Here is a 17,060-nt window from a genome sequence, read left to right on the forward strand (position 1 = left end):
AATTAGGCCCGACTCAGTGGCCCGCCCACGTGAAGAGACATTGGTTATAAACTATGAAACACGCCCTCCTCTCCCTTCCTATATAAAGCCTTGACCACAATATAACTTTCTGTTCCGGGTACATTAGGATGACCATCCGATGTCAGAAGGGTTCAGATAATAACTACAGAACTAAGCCAACCTCAGCGTGAGCTTTGGTTGCGAATTGTATGAACTTTGAACTCTTATTCACTACAGAAGTGATACCTCCTAGCCATTGAGTTAGCAACAGCAGCTGCAATTGGGTTTTCACAGATAAAATTTGATTTGATTTGCAAACGTGGGCTAGGAGAGGACACAACATTACTACAACGTATCCAATTTACCACCTGAGACATTATTCCGAGGACAGGAAGATCTCTGTTGGCCAACACGACCAGCATCTACGACCAACCTACCGAAGCGCAGCGCAGCTCAGAGTAAATATTTATTGCATTTTCCATTTCCAAATGGGCAGTAAATTAGAATGCATAAGATTCTGTATTTACGATAGAGTAGCTGCCTACGGCCCGTTAGAAACATTGCTTCTCCCTTTGTTCTTCAGTCTTCCCGCTCTTTCACTCAAACCCAGACCCCTTTTCTTTGGGTAACCAGCTGTCATATCTGTTCCGTCCGCTAGGGACGTTTTCCTTTATGACATAATTTGTAATCAATGTATGGTTCATTCTGTGTATATGTAATTCTGTGTGATTAGTTAGGTATTTAGTAAATACATAATTAAACCCAATTTTGTATTGCTGATTCAACTTGTTAGCCAGGGTTCCAAGAATGTACAACTTTCAGATGAGACTGAAATAAGGTGACGATTAATATTGACTGATATTGATATAAAATATTACTATGAAGAGTTTATTCGGAAGATAACAGCTCTGTAAATATTAGTTTGTGGTGCCCCGACTTTCTAGTTAATTACATTTACCTGATTAGCTCAATCAGGTAATATTAATTACAGATAAATTATTATAGAATAGCATGTCATATCACTTAATCCGGCATAGCCAAAGACACGACACTGTACTAGCTCTTTGTGCCTAATACATTGCGTTGTTACAGGTGTCAAGCTTATGGGCAGCAGTGTGTAGGAGGGAGGTTCCTAGGTGTGATAAGTGTGCAGAAGGGCATGAGACAAAATAATGTGTATCATTGGGGAAAGTAGTGGTATGTGTTAATTATAGGGGTGCCCATGGGCTGGAGATCAGAAATGTCCAGTGCGTGAGAGGCAGGTTGAGGTATCCAGGGTCAGAGTAGTGCAGAAGTTGTCATATGCTGAGGCGGTGAAGAAAGTAGAGGAAGATGGGTCAAGGGGAGGGATCCTGAGAGGAATGGTGTGAGTAGTATATCTGTACCAGTACAGAGGGATAGGCCAACAAGTTATATATGTTTCAGTAAGATTGGATTTTTAGTATGTATAGCATTGGTTATCAACTGTACTGCAGGAATGTAATGTAAATAGCAGAAAATAGAGGTTGTGGTGGCAGCTGTAGAGAGGTATTTCGGTGTGTGACACTTGACATCAGAAGAGTTACAGGGTGTGTTAAGCAGTGGTGTCCCATCCTTTCAGGTTGTTGGTCTGAGGTAGGACTAAATCGATTTAAATAGTGGAGTAGGGGAGTGATTTTTGTATTTTTTTGTGATTGTAGTAGGGTATTTGTTTATTGATTTTTCAAGCAAAGTATAAGGGAGTTTTACTCCAGTCTAGTAGGTGGCGGTAATGCTTCATTTTTTGGATACCAACCGCCGTTAAACCTCATCGAAGAAGAAAAAAACTACGTAACGTGATATAGAGGGGCGTTGCGTTGAGTGACGTCGATTATTCGCGACTGACAGCATGGCAGGAGAGACATGCGTATAATATTTTGATCAAGCAAATATATTTGGTTACGCTACTTTTTACGAACATGCAACTAAAAGAATCAGATGAAGACGGCTTTGGAATAGAGATCGTCCTTCAACAGGGAGACAGAAAAGCACCATCCTGTGTGCATGGTAAGTACCCAAATGTCTGAATGATTGCAATGTTAGCTAGCTAGCTTGCTAGCGTCTACTTAGCTAGGTTTGGGAAAAGGGCCATATGAATCCATTATATAACGTTAGATACTATCTAGCTAACTACAGTCCAAAGCTAGCTATATTATTATAAGTTGTGTTTTACCATTGACATCTGAGAAAGGAATTCTTTGGTGAAGTATGCATACTGTAATGCAGATGTTCTTGCCCCATGCAGGTCCAACTTTGTTGTTTGAGAAGGTCTGCAAAGGAGAGGAGAAAGGCCGGAGGTTCTATGCCTGCTCAGCGTGCAGAGACAGAAAAGAATGCAATTTCTTTCAGTGGGAAGATGATAAGGTAGCTTTTTAAATGTTATTTACTGGCAAATTTAGTTGGCTTACACACACTGCATTAGGAAAGTATTCAGACACAAAGTTAAGTATTTTTATTTTAGCAAATGTATTACATTTAAAACGGAAACTTTTCATTTACATAAGTATTCAGACCTTTTGCTATGAGACTCGAAATTGAGCTGGGGTGCATCCTATTTCCATTGATCATCCTTGAGATGTTTCTACAACTTGTTTGGAGTCTACCTGTGTTAAATCCAATTGATTGGATATTATTTGGAAAGAAAGCTACCTGTCTTTATAAGGTCCCACTGACAGTGCATGTCAGAGCAAAAACCAAGCCATGAGGTTGTAGGGCTCCGACAGGATTGTGTCGAGGCACATATCTGGGAAAAGGACCCCAAAAAATGTCTGCAGCGTTGAAGGTAACCAAGAACACAGTGGCCTCCATTATTCTTAAATGGAAGAAGTTTAAAACCACCAAGAACTCTGTGCAGCAACGTGCCCCATCCAACTAACAGCTTGAGAGGATATGCAAAGAAGAATGGGAGAAACTCTCCAAAATACAGCTGTGCCAAGCTTGTAGCATCATAGCCAAGAAGACGCAAAGCTGTAATCGCTGCCAACGGTGATTCAACCAAGTACTGAATAAAGGTTCTGATTGCTTCAGTAAATATTTCAGTTTTTTTAAAACATATATATATATATATACATTTGCAAAATTGTCAACCTGTTTTTTTTTTCTTTGTGATTATGAGCTATTGTGTGCTGATTGATTGGGGGGGACAAATTTATTCAATTGTCCTTCCCAATCAATAGGGCTGTAATGTAACAAAACGTGGAAAGTCGGGGGGGTCTGAATACTTTCCGAATGCACTGTATATGTGGCTTAGCTACCTCGTCAAAAGTTCCTGATGGCCACTCTGGCACAGGTGGGTTTGGACATGTTCAGAGACTGCAGCAAAGCAAACCACTTTCCAGCATCGATCTTTAGTTCAGTCGAAATGGAATTACCAAATGTAAATGTACCAAATGTAGCAAGAATTCCATAGTCAGATGTCGTTACAGTAGGTGCCTGTCATAGAGTTTAACGGTGTAAATCGTAAACTGACACAGTACTTTTTAAAAATGTAAACGTATATTTTTTGACTATAGCCTACAAGTGCTTTTTTTATGGTACCTTTATTGATTCCTTTGACTTATTGGAAGTCCTCGGTTGAGTTCTTCCCCGACGACATTGCAGACACATGCCAGATCTTACAAAGCCTAAAACCTGCTAACCACATGATGTGTGCCATCTGATGCCCTACTGCACAGTCGGTGGTGTGGCATGCAACCGTTGGTTGACCGCAATGCAATACCTGTGCGTCTGGTCGTGCAGGTGGCTAGCTACACTCTCCTATTTTTCACCAAGTGTGTGACTTGAGCGTCTTGTGTTGTAGGTGTCTGAGGCCAGGCTTTTGGCCAGAGAGGAGGAGAACCGGTCAAAGATGCCTCCTTTTACCCATCAGGAGTACTGCTCCAGGTAAATGGCCTACACTTGACCTGTAAGGGGGCTCTATCCACGGTTCCATTCCATGTTAGAATGGAACAGAATAGGTGTGTGGATAGCAGCTCCATTGTAAGTACCTATTTTTTTTTATTAATATGCCAGAAAGATCCTTGCTCTCTTGAGATGCGTCTCGTTTTCACGTGAAATTTAAAACAAATGCTTAGTAACAAGAATAAGATGTCAACTACTGTCTAATAATTACATTAACAGCATTAAAAGTTGTTGTACAACTACTAATAGATCTACAACTAATAATAAAATACTGCTACAACTACTATTAAAATGTTTCTTTCTTCTTTCCAATCCAGGTTCAGAAGGTTTCTTGCCCTCCCCCTAGGAAGGAGGTTCTGCCAGGACTGTCAGCTCCTCCTCCTACCAGGGGAATGGGAAATCCACGCTTCTCACAAGATGTCGCAGGCTGATGACATCACAGAGGCCCGGCTGAGCAGGCCCAGTCTAATGCTCAAACCGCTGGAGAACAAGAAGAGTAACGCCCAGTACCTGTTTGCCGACCGCAGCTGTCACTTCCTGTTGGATACTCTGGCCAAACTGGGCTACAGGAAGGTGCTCTGTGTCGGAACACCCAGGTGAGGGGTTTGATTTAATTGAGTCTTTTTGCCTGTCGCTTTGATTAAACGGAGATTGTGTTAATTCTAGTTTTTTTTGCCCGTTTGGTTCACACGGTACCTCCCCGTTTCACTCCATTCCAGAGTGTTTTCTTGAACATGGCCTGTTTTATTTTGGATTAGATTAAAGTGCTTTGTTATGCTCAGGGTTTTCTGTATGATTGATTGTTTAATTCACTGTTTTTTCCAGACTCCATGAGCTGATCAAGCTAAGAAATCAGGAGGGCAAGAGTGACCCCATGAAGAGTCTGCTACTGGACATTGACTTCAGGTCAGTTTTATTTTATTGGATCACACAATGCATAGATACTATTTTACAGCGATGAGCATTTGCGATGAGTGACCGAAACAGGCATCGAAAGAATTTAGAGCTGAGCACACACTTTAAATGGTACATGAATGCACTTATTTCTTTTTGAGCGACGCTTATTAACGTTTATGGATTGTGATGGGAGTGTTGACGTCCCGTATCTCCATATGACCAGCCCACGCCTTTCCCTCCGGTGGCCTTAGGAGGCGGAACACAGGGTAGAGGGGCTCCATGAACTGATGATTTACCCTGTCAAACACGGGCATCAGGGCTGCAGAAGACTCCTGCAGTGCCTTCATCGTATCGGTGTCCTAAAATGCCAGGTTGCCCTTCTCGTAGTTCGCCCACCCTACCGGGCACAGCTCGCCCGCTGGTGGAGCACGCCACGCGGGCCTGTCGTTTTGCCAGGCGGAGAGACGCCCATCCCGAAGCGCCACGAGTTCCTGTTCCGCCCGAGCTTGGCACCTTTGTCCCGCCCCTTTCTGTCCGGGCAGCTGTAGGCCACGCCCACAGCCCAGGCGGAGCAGCAGCGGACGTTGGCCCATTGTGCGTAGCAGGCGTGGTCGAACTGGAGGGGGTGCTCTGGAGAGGACAGGGGTGGGCCAGGGAAGCACATGCCTCGTCCCTCTCCTGTAACTGTCATTGGCTATGGCAGGTCTGCCTATGAATGGTCACAGGGGAGGAGACCGAGACGACGAGGGGATTCGATGGATCTGTCCTGGGCGCCCTGGTAGGCGTGTTTTGCACCGGGTGGAAGTTGATTGCATTAGTTTTGGAACCGGGTGACCTCCCGGGTGTGAGTCGGGTGCCCCAGTCAAAGCCCACTGTGAAGTCGGCTCAAAACAAAAGGGACGTCATTTAAGCATGTGGAGTAATGAGTAGGATTCTGTTTTCACGTGCAAAAGTGATAAAGCATTTTATATCTGCCCTCCCAATGAAAACTAGTTTGAGAATGTAGAACTTAGATTTTTATGGGAAAGAGACGTTGTATGTTTCCGGATGAAGCACCGTGCTACCTCGTTGACAACCTAACCGAGCAGCGCAGATGACTGTTTTGATTTGAGAAGGGTGCTCCTCTCTCGTCTCTTTTCCTGTAGTACTTCTTGATATACTACAGGGGGAGCCATGGCACCACTCTGGGCTGAGAGAGAAAAATCTGGACCAGAGGACACCACCCAGTCTCTGACCATCGGTTATTGGGTCGTTCTTTGCCGTGGCTTAGGAAAGACGTACACACTTGTCAGTTTAGTAATCACATGCGTTGAAGACTCGCCCGCAAAATCTATTCGCTACCGTTGTGCACCGACGATCCCACTTCATTCAATATGTGGTTGTGTCTTAAATCCGAATAATTTCTAGCAATGTGTTGACAGTGTGATTTGTATTATGAAGGTGAACTAGTGCCTCTGGCTTTAGGAGGCTGGTATCTGATCTCGAGGCGTGTCTGTTGTCTGCTTTCTCCAGGCTTTCATGATCATCAAAAAATACGGGTCGTTCTACAAAATCGTCAAACAACTCGCAGGATCGCGGACTGCAGGATGGCTCTTGAATTAATGCTTTCTTGACTCGACGTTCACAAATGAGTGGTGTCGTTTATTAGTATATAGGCCTACCGTGCAGCGTTCTGTGCCCTATAATCCCCCAAAATAGATGTTGGCATAATCATAATGTGCAGTATGTTTCCGTGATGCTCACACTTCCTGTTTCTGATCCGTTCTGTTAGTCTGCAAGGAATGTGTCCGGTTGAACAAGGGAAAGGGCGCGTTGACAAGCTAAAGTGTGTGTGTGTGTGTGCTGCTGTTAAGTGCCCTTCAGTGATTATCTTGCCGAGATTGTAAAGTTATATTTACACCCATACACTTCTGTTGACTTTCTCTGACCTACAGGAGGAGGCTACCTACAGTAGTGGTCCCACCTTGAACCAATGTCACACTACCATTGACTTGCTATGGGCGTTATAATAAAACATTTTTAAAGCAAATGTAACCTGGAATGTTTTTATTTTTGTGTCTGTTCCAGATATGCCCAGTTTTATGGCACGGATGAGTTCTGCCACTACAACATGTTCAATCATCACTTTTTTGGAGGCGAGGTAAAAGTTTCAACCTTATGTTTGTCTTAGAGCCTTTGGATAAATCCTTTTTTTCTTTTTTTTTTTAGTTTTGAAATCCATGTTTTTTTTTTTACACAGGCGGCAAGTGGGGTCCTCCGAGCCTTCCTCGGCGAGGAAAATGGGGAGAAGGTGATCATGGTGTCCGACCCTCCGTTCGGGGGCCTGGTGAAGCCTCTGGCCCACAGTTTCTCTCAGATCTCAGAGACCTGGCGGAAACTGCAGACCTCCGAGGGCGGTGTTGTGGAGATGCCCATAGTGTGGATCTTCCCTTACTTCTTTGAGCCACGCATCCTCGAATGCTTCCCCTCTTTCACCATGCTAGACTACCAGGTTACCCACCCTTTTCTTTTTTCTAGACGTCCGATGCATTCACAAATGTACCCATTGGCATGACTAGAGAATACTGATGGGTCATAACATATACATTTATGTGGTGCTTTCTCAAACTCCTAGGTGGACTATGACAACCATCCCCTCTACAAACATGGGAAAACGGGTAGAAAGCAGTCCCCAGTCCGCCTGTTCACCAACCTGACACCACGAGACGTAGTCCTCCCTAGGGAGGAGGGTTACAGGTGCAGTATATACACACACACACACACACACACACACACACACACCTGACCTCGTGAGACATCGTCCTCCCTAATATACAACCCACCTCTCCCTATCGCACGTGAGCCAAAAAACTGTTATTACAGTAAGATGTTATCCTAGATGGAAAATATTTGTTAACAGCTCATTGGTCGGATGAGAGATTTAATTTGAGTGGGAAAGTATTGGAGGAATTCTTCAGAGGCACGATTACGTTAGATTCATCCGTCTCTCTTCACTTCTCTTTTAGATTCTGCAAAGTCTGTGTGAGATATGTGTGGTCTGGGAACAAGCATTGTACCAAATGCAACCTGTGCCCTTCAAAGGTATGCATTTCCCTGTCGCAGGCCGGGAAAAGTAAGGTTGCACAGTTTCGACTTGATGAAATGGTTAGCTCTCGGGTGGCACTTTTCACAACCGATCAGGCTTTTCGTCATTTTTGTCTCCTTTGCTCTTCCAGGACGGGAGAGTGTGGAAGCATTGCTCAGAGTGTCAGAAGTGCGTGAAGCCATGTGAGTATCCCATAGACTCTGAGCGACTTACAGTTGTGAATGCATATGTTTTTTGTTTTTTTTTGTGTACTTTATCATACTACCAACTGAGCCACCCGGTACCACCCCGTCAAACTCCGATGTTCAATATTTTGGTTGGAGTGATGGTCTGATTGGTACCTCTGCCCTCTCGTCACCTCCCCAGCCTGGCGCCACTGCCAGTCCTGTGCCCGCTGTGCCCTCCCAGACCACCCCTGTGGGAATAGCCCAGGTCTGGAAGGCTGTTTCAACTGTGGCAGTCTGAAGCACAAGCGCAGAGCCTGCCCCCTCAAAGACAAACGGAGGACCGATAACAAGTGAGTTTTATTACCTGTGTCATATACCCAGACACAGCCCTTAAACACACAGAGACGAGCACAGGGCTGACGCGACGTATTTCCCAAGACACTAATCTGTAGTGCCTGTGCTACCCATGTCGGTACAGTGTTGATGCAGTCTAAACGACTAGTGTTCGTACGGGTTGTTCGCCTGCCTGACGTGTGAGTGTGTCAACTTTCTCTCTGTCTCTGTGTGTGTGTGTAGATCCAAGGCCATGAATTCCAAGAGGACGTCTGGGGCCCAGCGCAGAGCCAACAAGTTGAAGAAGACAGAATAAGTCCCATGATCCCACTCTCCTAATCAGACAGCAAGGGAGATGTGTGTGTGTGTAGCAGATGTGAAGTTGCTATTGAGAGCTAGTTGTCTTTCATGTGTGGTTTCTGTACTGTAGACAGTCTTTTTTTTTTTTTTTTAATTGTACATGATGTTTTTGCATAATAAAAGCATCGAATCTAGATGGAATCGCATGTTATTTCACAGAATTCTTGATTTCCTGGTTTATGCGACCGTCTAATTGCGCCATAGTGCTCGTATGAACATGTCTATACGATGAACAAAATGCGCAGTTGAATGCTCTGTGCACGTTTACTAGTCTTTACTTGAGATGATTGCTGGATGTTTCCGCAAGTAGGTATCTGCCACGGCGTCAATATACCTGACTGGATGTATGTGTGAAACTAGAACTGCGCCTTTAGGACATCTCTTATGTCACAAAATAGGTGAAGGACATGACCTTTTTTAGTTCTGTGCTCAAGTTGGAGGGATAAAAACGCCCCCCCGCTGCCCCGCGGGCAAACGATACGATACTGAAGTTAAGAAAAAGGATTCCTTTATCCGTTCCATGCGGCTCTGGACTAAGACATTTTTAAAGATTCAAGTCATGTCCTTCCAAGAAGAAGGAACGCAGGCAATCAACAGACAATGGGGGTGCTTTCAGAACCCTCCGGAATAGTTGTGGGATCTCGGTGCATTTAAGAGTGTTTGGTTGCTGAATAACAGTGTAAAAGATGAGATGTGAATGCTGCCTTGGAACAAAAGCTACTGCAGATTTCATTCCAAGGCCAAGTGGTGACGAGATGTTGAATCTACCCGATATGCATTGGAATTAGAAATGCACTTTCGTATGAACTGGAGTGACTCATAAATAGATTTTCATTGAGTTCCTTTGTAAGCCACATGGGGGCAGAATGACTTCCCGTAGAGGTCATGGACACCATTCCCTTTACTTCCACCACAGGAGGTTGCCGGCACCTTAATTGGGGAGAACGGGCTAGTGTTAATCACTGGAGTGGAATGGTATTCATGGTTTCCATGTGTTTGATGCCATTCCATTCGCTTCGTACCGGACATTATTACGAGCCCCCCCCCACCCCAGTAGCCTCTTGTGGCTTCCGCCTAACCTTATCCGAACGTCTCATTGATGTGTTTTCAGTGAATGCAGTGAGTGGACATAAAGACCTTACTCAGACCCTGATCGGAAGTGACACTGAGCATACATGCACACACACACCGGCCACTGCATGGGGACAAGGGAGCAATAGAACACACACAGACAGATTCATACATATATTCATGGGGAAGATGGAACGAAGACAGATTCACAGTGAGCCATAACACACAGGGAAGTGAGCGACCACCCGCCCCAACACACACACACACACACAGCCCAATGTTCTTCCTCGGAGGTAGAGAGGTCTCTTCAGGACAACCTTGCTTCAGTGAGCTGAGCAGAGATCAATTCTCAAATTGCTCTAACGCCCTGAAGTTCCTGTGCAGTGGATACAGTGTCCCTTTGGGCTGCTCCATACATCCAGTTTTACTGGTCTGTGTCAATCATTTCCTGGCAATCATCCACATTAAATGAGCAAGACTGAAGTTGTCAGGCACACTTCCTCTGAGACTGAAAAGGGAGACCGTGACTGGAAAGAGCGAGAGATGGAGAGGAGGAAGAAAGTGAATGGCCAGCAGACCATTTGAAGCTGAACAGGGCTGACTGGTGTTTCAAATGGTAAACAGATCTATATCTGATGTCTGCCTCTCTATGAGTTGGAAATTAGTCTATGGGTGAGGGAGAGAAACTAATTTGATCTGTGATTAACTGTGGTTGAATGGACTGTCTCTTCTCCCAACGAATTCAATAAATCTGTTTAATCTTTTCTCTTTTTTCCCTCCCACATCAAACCACTACTGGGACCGGTTAGCGGAGGGATGAGAAGGAGTAGAAAGAGAAGTGGATCAGAATAGAGATGAAAGAACAGGATGCGTGGGGACACACGTACACAGACTGCCCGGTCTGTCCCCCCGTATCTCCTCTCAGTTGTCATAATGTCCACTTAATTATCTGGTATTTCAGAAGCTGTTTATGGTCCCTGTGGACATGAATCGTGTTTTGGTCCAGGATCTTGTTGTAAATGGACGACGTCCTTGCCAGGCCACACAAAGCCCTTGTGTGAGTCCTTTGTAACACCTCGGGTGGATTCGGTTTTGATTCAACTGATGCGACTTGCTTCTCTTTCTCTACCTGTCGTTGTGGTACTGTGCTGGCATTTCTTCCTATTTTTGATTCCAAGCACCCTTCCATTTGTTGCCTCGAAGAATAAGAGTCGAGCGCGTTATTTCCCTTCTCCTGCTGTGGCGCTAGCACCAGGGTGTTTCCCCTCATGTGGCCCGGCAAAATGAGATTGTGGTACTTCCAAAATTACAAAAACCCATCTGTCAATTCACTTTGGTCGCAAGATGTTAGGCCCAGTTGATTGACACATGGACCACCATGTTCATGTGAAGTTCATGTAGCCATCATTTATTGAATGGCTACACACTGAGTGGAGCTAACGATCACAGCTGTGCCAACTGTGAAAATGGCAAACGACAGCTGTTGTAGAGAGAATGTTGCCCATTCGGGCTCCTAATGTTGACAGTTGCCTGCCTCAGGCCTGAAATTGACAGCAACCAATATAGCCATGTGGGCCAAAATGGTTGTGATGGGGGGTTCTGTGCTGTGACAGAATGGCAGAAGGAGTCTAGTAAGGACAAGGAGTGTGTGTGCAGCGACTGGGTACATTCCCAGAATATTTCTACATTCAAGCCTGGCTCTGTCTCAGGTGTACAAGCCAAGGACCTGTTATTGTGTGTTAACAGCCGTTGGGTGACTGTGTGTGTGTGTCTGCGAATTGCATGCGTACGTGCACGCGCATGTAATGCACCTTCTTATCCCAAAGCAAACTCTTCAGCAAGCCTCCAAAGTCTAAATTCATCATCTCTTATCGAAATCTACACTAACACAATCTACCTGCCCTATTTCTATAACCTGTATCAGCCTTCCTTATTGCATCGCTGGTCTCTATCACTGATATGAACAGACTTATGTGATAGTGGGATCCCTTGCCTCACAGACAGGTCCAGAGGTGTGTAGTGAAATGTCACGTGTGACAAAATTGGCCCACAGGAAATGGTGTCCCTCTCCTTTGGCCCTTAGCATGCGGGTTAAACACTGAACTGGACACTGTACGGTCAGCTTCTGTGATTGGCCTTGAAGGCACACAGGCAGAAAGTTTATCACGAGCTCTAAGGACACCAAGAGCTCTAAGGACACCAAACAGGACGTTGGGGGGGGTAGCCACAGGTAAAATATGATCTAAAAACCAGATAGGCCTACATCTGAGTTGTCATCCTTTTCACGACCTATAAAGACACTAAGATAATCACTAGAGAGTACAAAAATTAAGTAGAAAAAAAATATTTGGAGGACATTACGTGACGCACATCTGAAGGAACCAGATTTAAGCAAAGAAATGTAGCATTTGGCGTAGGAATAGGATGTCTCTTTGAACCCCCCGTAACCTTTGAAGCAGAGGACCAACCACCCAGCGGGTCTGTTGGGATCCTTTCATCCAGCGGAAACAAAGCTCAACGCATCCTCACGCCACGGCAGGTGACACACACATCTTAGACCTTACATGCACTGGCACACACACACACACACACACACACACACTCCCGTGAGGTTGTACGCACACGCATACTCAGTGATGGGAATGATCAATTAGAAACAGCCAAACCCTCAGACTACATCCAACTGCTCACACATCCCACACACACACACACACACACCGTTGCATCATGTCTCACCCCAGACACTGTGATTTCCCTGTTTTCAACTTCTGAAACTCCTTGTTACTAGGGAAGTGGAGAGGAGAGGGAATGTCTCTGTCCCAGCAGAGCAACCAGGACTTAAACATGGAGTTTAGTTAGTGGGAGTGGTGGACCTGAGATTTCAATGTCAACCCTTTCACTCACTCATAAACACACACGATCAAAGGGCCTGTATGTTTGAAGAGCATGTGTCTTCTGAGAGTTGCTGAGAGATAGGGAGATATACAATAAAAGGAGCGATGGAGATATACAATAAAAGGAGCGATGGAGATAGGGAGATATACAATAAAAGGAGCGATGGAGATAGGGAGATATACAATAAAAGGAGCGATGGAGATAGGGAGATATACAATAAAAGGAGCGATGGAGATAGGGAGATATACAATAAAAGGAGCGATGGAGATAGGGAGATATACAATAAAAGGAGCGATGGAGATAGGGAGATATACAATAAAAGGAGCGATGGAGATAGGGAGATATACAATAAAAGGAGCGATGGAGATAGGGAGATATACAATAAAAGGAGCGATGGAGATAGGGAGATATACAATAAAAGGAGCGATGGAGATAGGGAGATATACAATAAAAGGAGCGATGGAGAAGAGAGAAGGGGAAAGAAATAGAAAGTTGGTGAGAGAGAAAGAGAGGGTTAGAGGAGAGGAAAAGAGCGAGAGAAAGATAAGGGGAGAGAGAGACCACGTTACAACAAGAGGTCCCAGCTCACTATCCCTGCAGGGCTGCACAGTAGGGAGGAAGGGGGGTGCGAGAGGTGGAGGGGTGGAAGAAGGGGTTGTAGCGGTGGGGGCCAGCTACTTCTCCGCCTTGGCAGAGAGGGAGCAATTATGAATCCCTCTCTCCATCCCCTCGATTCCTCCATCCCCTCTAGTCCCAAAAAAGGATATAAATAAACAGCCAGTCCTCCCAGAGCCCTCGCCAGAAAGGGGAAAAGTTTTACACGAGAGGAGAGGAGGAACGGAGAAGAGAGGAAACCCCTTGTCTCTGGTGTCAGAGTGTGTGTTCGGTGGTAGCAGCCGTGGTCAGAAGAGAGAGGGAACACATTCCTCCACCATGGGGTGAGTACTGCAGCGATAGAGGGGACGCTGTGTCGTCCGGACTGTAACCACCATTTGCCTGTGAGTTTATCATCTTTCCCATCGCTGTGACTGGGAGAGTATGTGCGTGTGTGTGTTTACGAGTGCTTATCCCAGCAGCTCGGATGAGTTATGGGCTCACTTCATAGGGTTAAGGGTAACTGTGAAACTGAGAAACACACTGTGCTCTCACACACAACCAGAAATCACTTCTGGCATTTAGGAGAGTGTGTGTGTGTGTGTGTGTGTGTGTGTGTGTGTGTGTGTGTGTGTGTGTGTGTGTGTGTGTGCGTGTGCGTGTGTGTGTGTGCGTGCCAGAGGAGGCTGGTGGGAGGAGCTATAGGAGGACGGGCTCATTGTAATAGCTGGAATGGAATCAAGGGAATGGTACGAAACAAATGGAAACAACTTGTTTGTCATTCCATTCATTCCTGCCATTACAATGAGCCCGTCCTCCTAGAGCTCCTCCCACCAGCCTCCTCTGGTGTGTGTGCATGCCTTCATGCGTGTGTGCGCAAGTGGATGTGTGTGTGTGTGCTAAGACGGCATTACTTTAAGTGCATGGCATCGGAGCAGACCTGTGACTATAATTGACTGTGCATAATGGAACAACCTCACGACGTAATTCTTTCTGAGTGAAACTTTTACACCAAGAAACGGCAGGCAGACGGAAAAACAACTTAAGTGGCCCCGCTGTCTCGGAGCGGGGGGGCATTTACGTCCTTATGATTTATATTCACTCACAGTCCAAGACTTTTCCAACATGGAGGCTTGTTTTTCCCAGGTCGCCTCCAGACTACATTCATTGCCCTTCGCTTAGCGTCAGCGACGGTCGTGGCGTGGGTCTGTGTAACCTTGCTGCGTACGTCTCGTCTCGTCTCTTGTCTTTCGCATTTTTGACAGCTCCCAGCTCATGCTTCAATTCGCCAGAAGCGTGGGGTCTCTTTTACGCGTTTCCCTATGTGCGTCCATGGTGATGTTAAATACAATTTTAATAAACACATCACAGTAAACATCGCCAGTGGAACGAACACAGCTGTTCGCAGAGTGAAGCCAATCTTCGTGGGAGTCGGTGTCCGTGTCAGACCCTGGGAGGGAGAGATTCCTCTAAAAACATCTGTATTGAGACAGAAATACAAACCGTTGTGCAGCATCACCTCTGACCTCTAACCTTTTTAGAGTGGACGATCCTGATTTGTCCAAACCCCGTGATGACTGGAGTCTGTATGGAGGAAGCTTAGGGCTTCCCTGCTGGTCAGATTCCTTGTTAAACTCTAGAGACAGCATGCTTCTCTCTCCTTCTTTCTCTCTTTCTCTCTCTCTCTCTCTCTCTCTCTCTCTCTCTCTCTTTTGGTCCACCAACTGTCTCTTCTCTGTTTGTCGCCCATATTTACAAGGTTATTAAACACAAAAGGCACATCCTTCCCTACTAACTATGGGCCTATCCCTCTGTTCTTAACTAACCACAGTGCAAGACTGGACTCGGGGGATAATTCTTTGCATTGTTCTATTTACAGGCGAAGTATCCCTGCAGTCCTGCTGGCTTATCTGTGCCGTCAGGACGGGGGATAGGAGAGGCTTCCGTCACAGCAGATTACTGTACCTGATGCTGGGGATGATGTACCTGATGCTGGGGATGAGTTTGTTGTTTGCTCTGACGATAGGTGGCTTCTTCTTCACAGCTTTTTGGTCCGTTCTGGTCTGTTGCTCATTCTGCCCTGAAAACCTAACAATCTGGTTTTGTTGGTCTGGTTGTGGAAATGTCTCTGGGGCATTTTGGATTTGTGCGTCCCTTGCTGTTGGTTTTGGTGCGGGTGTCTGTCGGTATCTTGATTGGTGTGGAGAGCTCTTTTATCGTCTGAAATTACCGAGTATGTTGATGAACAAAGTGTGTCGATGTAACTGAGCAAGTATTATAATCATTTGGTGGGTGCTTATACTTGTCCTGTGTTTGACACGCATGTGTGATGTGGACACGTGTTGTTTTTTTCTCCACCCTGAGACACTCTGGGAGAGTGGGGTCACAGCCAGGGTCTGCCATTATCAGTGGCGACCGTGCAGCAATTAGGGTCGAGTGCCTTGCTCAAGGGCACATAGACAGATTTTTTTCACCTTGTCGGCTCAGGGATTCAAACTAGCAACCTTTCAGGTTATTGGCCCAGCACTCTAAATGTTAGGCTACCTGTGGCCAACACTGATTGTGTGTACATGTATGTAACGTTGGAGCAGTGTCTCTTGACAGATGGGGTGTTTCTGACTAGAGGATTTTGATTGGTCAAATTGAAGAGATAATGGTCAACGTTTAACTTCCGACTAACATTCCATCAGACTGCAGTCTTTGTCTGGCACTCTGCCCTCAAGTGGTGACACACCAGCATTGCCTGTTAACGGTGTCTTTTGCAATAAGATCTCATGGTTTGACAGCGTCTGACTTGAGTGTTCCCAACCTGGTCTCAGAGCATATTGTATTATTCTGTATGTAAATCCAAGATACTCCATTTAGTATGATATTGTTTCGTATGGTATGTATTCATTTGTGGATGTGCATCATCCATTTAGTATGATATGTTACTAATTTCAATTCGTCGGATATATTACGAATTACAATTCAGATGACATGTTACAATTTGCAATTTGTATGATATGTTACGAATTTGTTGTGGCTAACGTTGACTAGGTGGCTAATTTTAGCTAGGCTAGGGGATAAGGTTAGGGTTAGGGGTTAGGTTAAAGGGTTTAACATTGAGTTAAGTTTAGTCATTTTCATTTCGTTTGGTAAGTTAAGTGTTAAGGTTTGGTTTTGAAGTAGTCAACTAGGTGGGACTTCCTATGGGTTAAGGAAGGATCACGTTACTCCATCCAGGTCAGGGTTCCCCAAATGGTGGTTTAATTTGTAATCTGAACAAACTAATTAGAAATGTCATTTTTGTTCGTATTATTTATAACTTTCATTGTTGGACATAAAAGACTGTAAAAAAAAACACCAGGAAATCAGCTCCAAGTGATTTTTCTGTTCCCACATAATATAAAGACACGTGGTAGAAGAAGAAAATGGACTACTTCAAAATGGAGACGGCCTCAATGGAGCTGCCCGTGCTTGTCCCGCTGCGATCTCTATACATTCCCATGCTACATTTACAGCCGCAACCCACCTTTCAAATCCATGACAAGATACACAAACGCGCTGGTGTGTCGCCTCTGTTTTCTGAATACGTATTTGCTCAAAAGAAAAGCAACGAAAGGGCTCCATCCGTTTCATTAACGGCTAAGTCAGCGGCTTCATTTGGATTTGGCCTGCAGGCCCTGCTTGGAAGTTATTACTTCATAATGCCATCATGGAAGCAGCAGCCCATATGCTTCTCATCACAGGGGAATGGC

The 17,060-nt window shown here is 45.3% G+C and overlaps 3 protein-coding genes across 4 annotated transcripts in view; 2 read left to right on the forward strand and 1 right to left on the reverse strand.

Moving 5' to 3' along the window:
- LOC118369141 (actin-binding LIM protein 2) overlaps positions 1 to 15,799 on the reverse strand; it is a 121,731-nt gene extending 105,932 nt beyond the window's left edge. The window contains exon 1 of the mRNA XM_052495759.1: positions 15,286 to 15,799. The gene's annotated coding sequence lies outside the window, so the exon portion shown is untranslated. The remainder of the gene's footprint in view (positions 1 to 15,285) is intronic.
- Positions 1,837 to 8,896, forward strand: zcchc4 (zinc finger, CCHC domain containing 4). The gene is made up of 12 exons (XM_035752899.2): positions 1,837 to 2,025; positions 2,264 to 2,382; positions 3,818 to 3,900; positions 4,236 to 4,514; positions 4,744 to 4,824; positions 6,883 to 6,955; positions 7,055 to 7,306; positions 7,430 to 7,551; positions 7,821 to 7,896; positions 8,031 to 8,082; positions 8,267 to 8,417; positions 8,644 to 8,896. Exons 1-12 carry the CDS (start codon positions 1,938 to 1,940, stop codon positions 8,714 to 8,716), a joined length of 1,449 nt encoding a protein of 482 aa, XP_035608792.1. The 5' UTR covers positions 1,837 to 1,937; the 3' UTR covers positions 8,717 to 8,896.
- The window catches only part of LOC118369142 (cGMP-specific 3',5'-cyclic phosphodiesterase), a 113,695-nt gene continuing 110,142 nt past the window's right edge, over positions 13,508 to 17,060 (forward strand). The window contains exon 1 of one of the 2 annotated variants that reach the window (XM_052495741.1): positions 13,508 to 13,664. In XM_052495741.1, coding sequence (XP_052351701.1) covers positions 13,660 to 13,664 — 5 coding nt within the window. In that variant the 5' untranslated portion in view covers positions 13,508 to 13,659. Of the gene's footprint in view, positions 13,665 to 14,249; positions 14,937 to 17,060 lie in introns of those variants that run through there. The other variant, XM_052495742.1, reaches the window with a different exon arrangement.

This window comes from Oncorhynchus keta, chromosome 35 (assembly GCF_023373465.1).
Source record: "Oncorhynchus keta strain PuntledgeMale-10-30-2019 chromosome 35, Oket_V2, whole genome shotgun sequence".
Lineage (NCBI taxonomy): Eukaryota > Metazoa > Chordata > Actinopteri > Salmoniformes > Salmonidae > Oncorhynchus > Oncorhynchus keta.